This window comes from Theobroma umbraticum, unplaced genomic scaffold, assembly GCF_002168275.2.
Source record: "Theobroma umbraticum cultivar Fairchild unplaced genomic scaffold, ASM216827v3 scaffold_56.0, whole genome shotgun sequence".
NCBI classification, from domain to species: Eukaryota; Viridiplantae; Streptophyta; class Magnoliopsida; order Malvales; family Malvaceae; genus Theobroma; species Theobroma umbraticum.
In genome coordinates, this window is record NW_018397256.1 from 5011101 (window position 1) to 5013790 (window position 2690).

General features: G+C 52.2%; 1 protein-coding gene across 1 annotated transcript; it reads left to right on the forward strand.

Moving 5' to 3' along the window:
- Window positions 1–705: 705 nt before the first annotated feature.
- LOC149527514 (uncharacterized) lies at window positions 706–1653 on the forward strand. Its single transcript, XM_089782556.1, has one exon. It carries the CDS (start codon window positions 787–789, stop codon window positions 1651–1653), a length of 867 nt encoding a protein of 288 aa, XP_089638682.1. The 5' UTR covers window positions 706–786.
- The last annotated feature ends 1037 nt before the right edge of the window (window positions 1654–2690 follow it).

The window sequence follows — 2690 nt, forward strand, 5'->3', positions numbered from 1 at the left end:
AGAGGAAGCTTATGGTGTGCGATGCTTCCCTTTGGTTAACATGGTTGGCTTGGTCTTTCATAGTAAGCTATGGGACGAAAAGGAAATTCTATTTCTTGTCAAAAAGAAATGAATCGGTCTTTGGTCAATAGTGTTTCACTATGTTCCCAGTGTAATTGTCACGGGCCACAGTCCAGACCCACCAGGAGGCCCAAAAGGTGACACAGTCCAGACCCGCCAGGAGGCCCAAGAGGGTGCCAGCCCACTAGACCCATGTAAGGGGGCTCTGGAAAATTCAAATTTTCCCTCCCAACCAACTTCTAGAACCTCTCAAATGTTTTGGAGGGAAATATTTTGGGGGGGGGAATACTTTGAATTGAAAACTTTGGAGGGAAATGTGTGGGGAACCTTGGCTATAAATAACCCCATGCTCCTTGTGTAAATCATCTCATTGAATACATTGTAATTCAATTCATTTAATACAAGCTTAGCTTCTCTTTGCTAGTATTTCTCTTGTCTTCCTTTCTCTTTTGCAAGCTTGCTTGCAGCTTAAAGCCATCGGGTGGGAGTTGGGTGCTTGCTGAGTAAGTGCTGAAGCACTGAGGCTGACTTGGGTTCTAGTACCGAGATAAGGGTTGAGCCCAAGGTCGCACGGAGAGTGGTCTTAAGAATCACCCCGTGACAGTTGGTATCAGAGCCGTTGCACTCCAGGTGTTCGACAAAATTCCAATCCAAGAGGGAAGTGTCTGCGACCCAGGTGCTCGACGAAATTCCCCAAAGCAAGTAGGAGGTGATTGAAAGGAAGGAATGGCTACCAGTGGATCAAGCATGCCGGAGGAAACTCTCGAGGTTAGAGAGACGCGTGCTGGTCGGAAGGCAAAATCTACCTCACGAGACCCGATCCCTGGGCTGGATGCCAGGCTATCAAGGGTGGAGGTGACTGTGGGCGAGACCCGTGACCGCCTCGATGTGCAGGAGGAGCACATGGAAGAGCTTCATGCTCGGGACGAGGAACTCAAAGGAGAAGTCCAATTGATGATGAGGGAGACCTTTGAGACGGCCATGGAACGAAACGCCCAACTGGCGAGAGAAATGGAAGCCTTGAGGCGGGAGCTGGATGAATTGAAGGAGGAAGTGCGGACAGCAAGGGCCAATAGTGGCCGAGAGGCTGCTGCACACACAGAAGTAAGGCTAGATGTGCCTAAGCCGAGAGAATTTCGAGGCCGGAGGGATGCCAAGGAAATAGACAACTTTCTCTGGGGGCTTGAGCAATACTTCAAAGCCACTGGGATCGTGATGGATGACCGTCGAATCATTGCGGCATCCATGTATCTGGGAGATACAGCACTGCTTTGGTGGAGGAGGCGGTGCGATGATAGGCTCGGTGGAGCACCGGTACTCACGTGGGCAGATTTCCAGCGGGAGTTACGCCAGCAATTCTACCCCGAATACGCCATGGATGAGGCGAGGGCAAGCTGCGTAGGCTGGTCCAACGTGGGAGATCCGGACTATGTGAAGGAGTTCAGCGAGCTGGCCCTTCAAGTGGGTGATCTAGGGGAGAGGGAGGCCCTCTTCACCTTCATGGATGGTTTGAAACCATGGGCCAAGCAAGAGTTGCAGAGGCGAGGCGTGCAAGACCTCACTCGAGCCATGGCAGTGGCTGAAGCTTGGTAGATTACTCTCGAGCCGACAAGGACAAACCTACGCCATCCAAGCCAAAGGATAAAGGTAAGGATGGCGGATAAAAATAGGCAGTACAAAGATAAGGGCTGGGCGGACAGAGATAACCAGCCTAAGGATGGTGGCGAGGGCAAGCCACAATCGAATGGAGAGGTAATTCTACCTCAAAATGGAGATCTTTCAGAAACAAGGAGACCAACCGACGGGTTGCTTTGTGTGACGGACACATCGGGTCCGAGATTGCCCAAGCGCACACAAGCTAGTGGCGATAGCCTCGGAGGAGGAGCCACAATCAGACCAGGCAGCGCGATTGGGCTCAGTGCTGCTGGGGCAGTAAGCAAGACGAGTAATCGAGCCAAGGGGCTCATGTATGCTGATATGATCATAGCAGGACAATCGGTGGAAGCACTGATGGATACGAGAGCTTCTGAACTCTTCGTATCCGAACAATGTGCTGCTAACCTAGGCATCAAATCTAATAGCGCAGGCGGCTGGGTAAAAACTGTGAACTCCAAGAGAGTGCGCACGAAGGGCATTGCCAAGGGGATCGATGTGCAACTTGGCCAGTGGCATGGAGCTGTGGACATCGAGATCATCCCGATGGATGATTATGATGTAGCCGTGGGGATCGGCTTCCAGACAGACTCCAAGCTGTTCTCGTGCCGCACAACGATTGCATTTGCATCTTGGATCAAAGGAGGCAATGTGTAGTGCCAGTCAGACGAGGACGTACTCAGCCAACAAAAACATTGTCTGCCATGCAGCTAGCCAAGGGCATGCGCAAAGGTGAGCAGACATTTGCTGCGGTGCTGAGTCTAGAAGACACCCCCGGCAATATAAACAAGGCACCGGTAGAAGTCCTAGAGGTGCTGGAGGAATTCCAAGATGTAATGCCTCCTAAGCTACCAGGCCACTTGCCTCCCGCACGAGAAGTGGACCATCATATCGCTAGTGCCAGGGGCACAGCCGCCCGCCAAGGCACCATATCGGATGGCGCCTCCCGAGCTAGCAGAACTGAGAAAGCAGCTTGG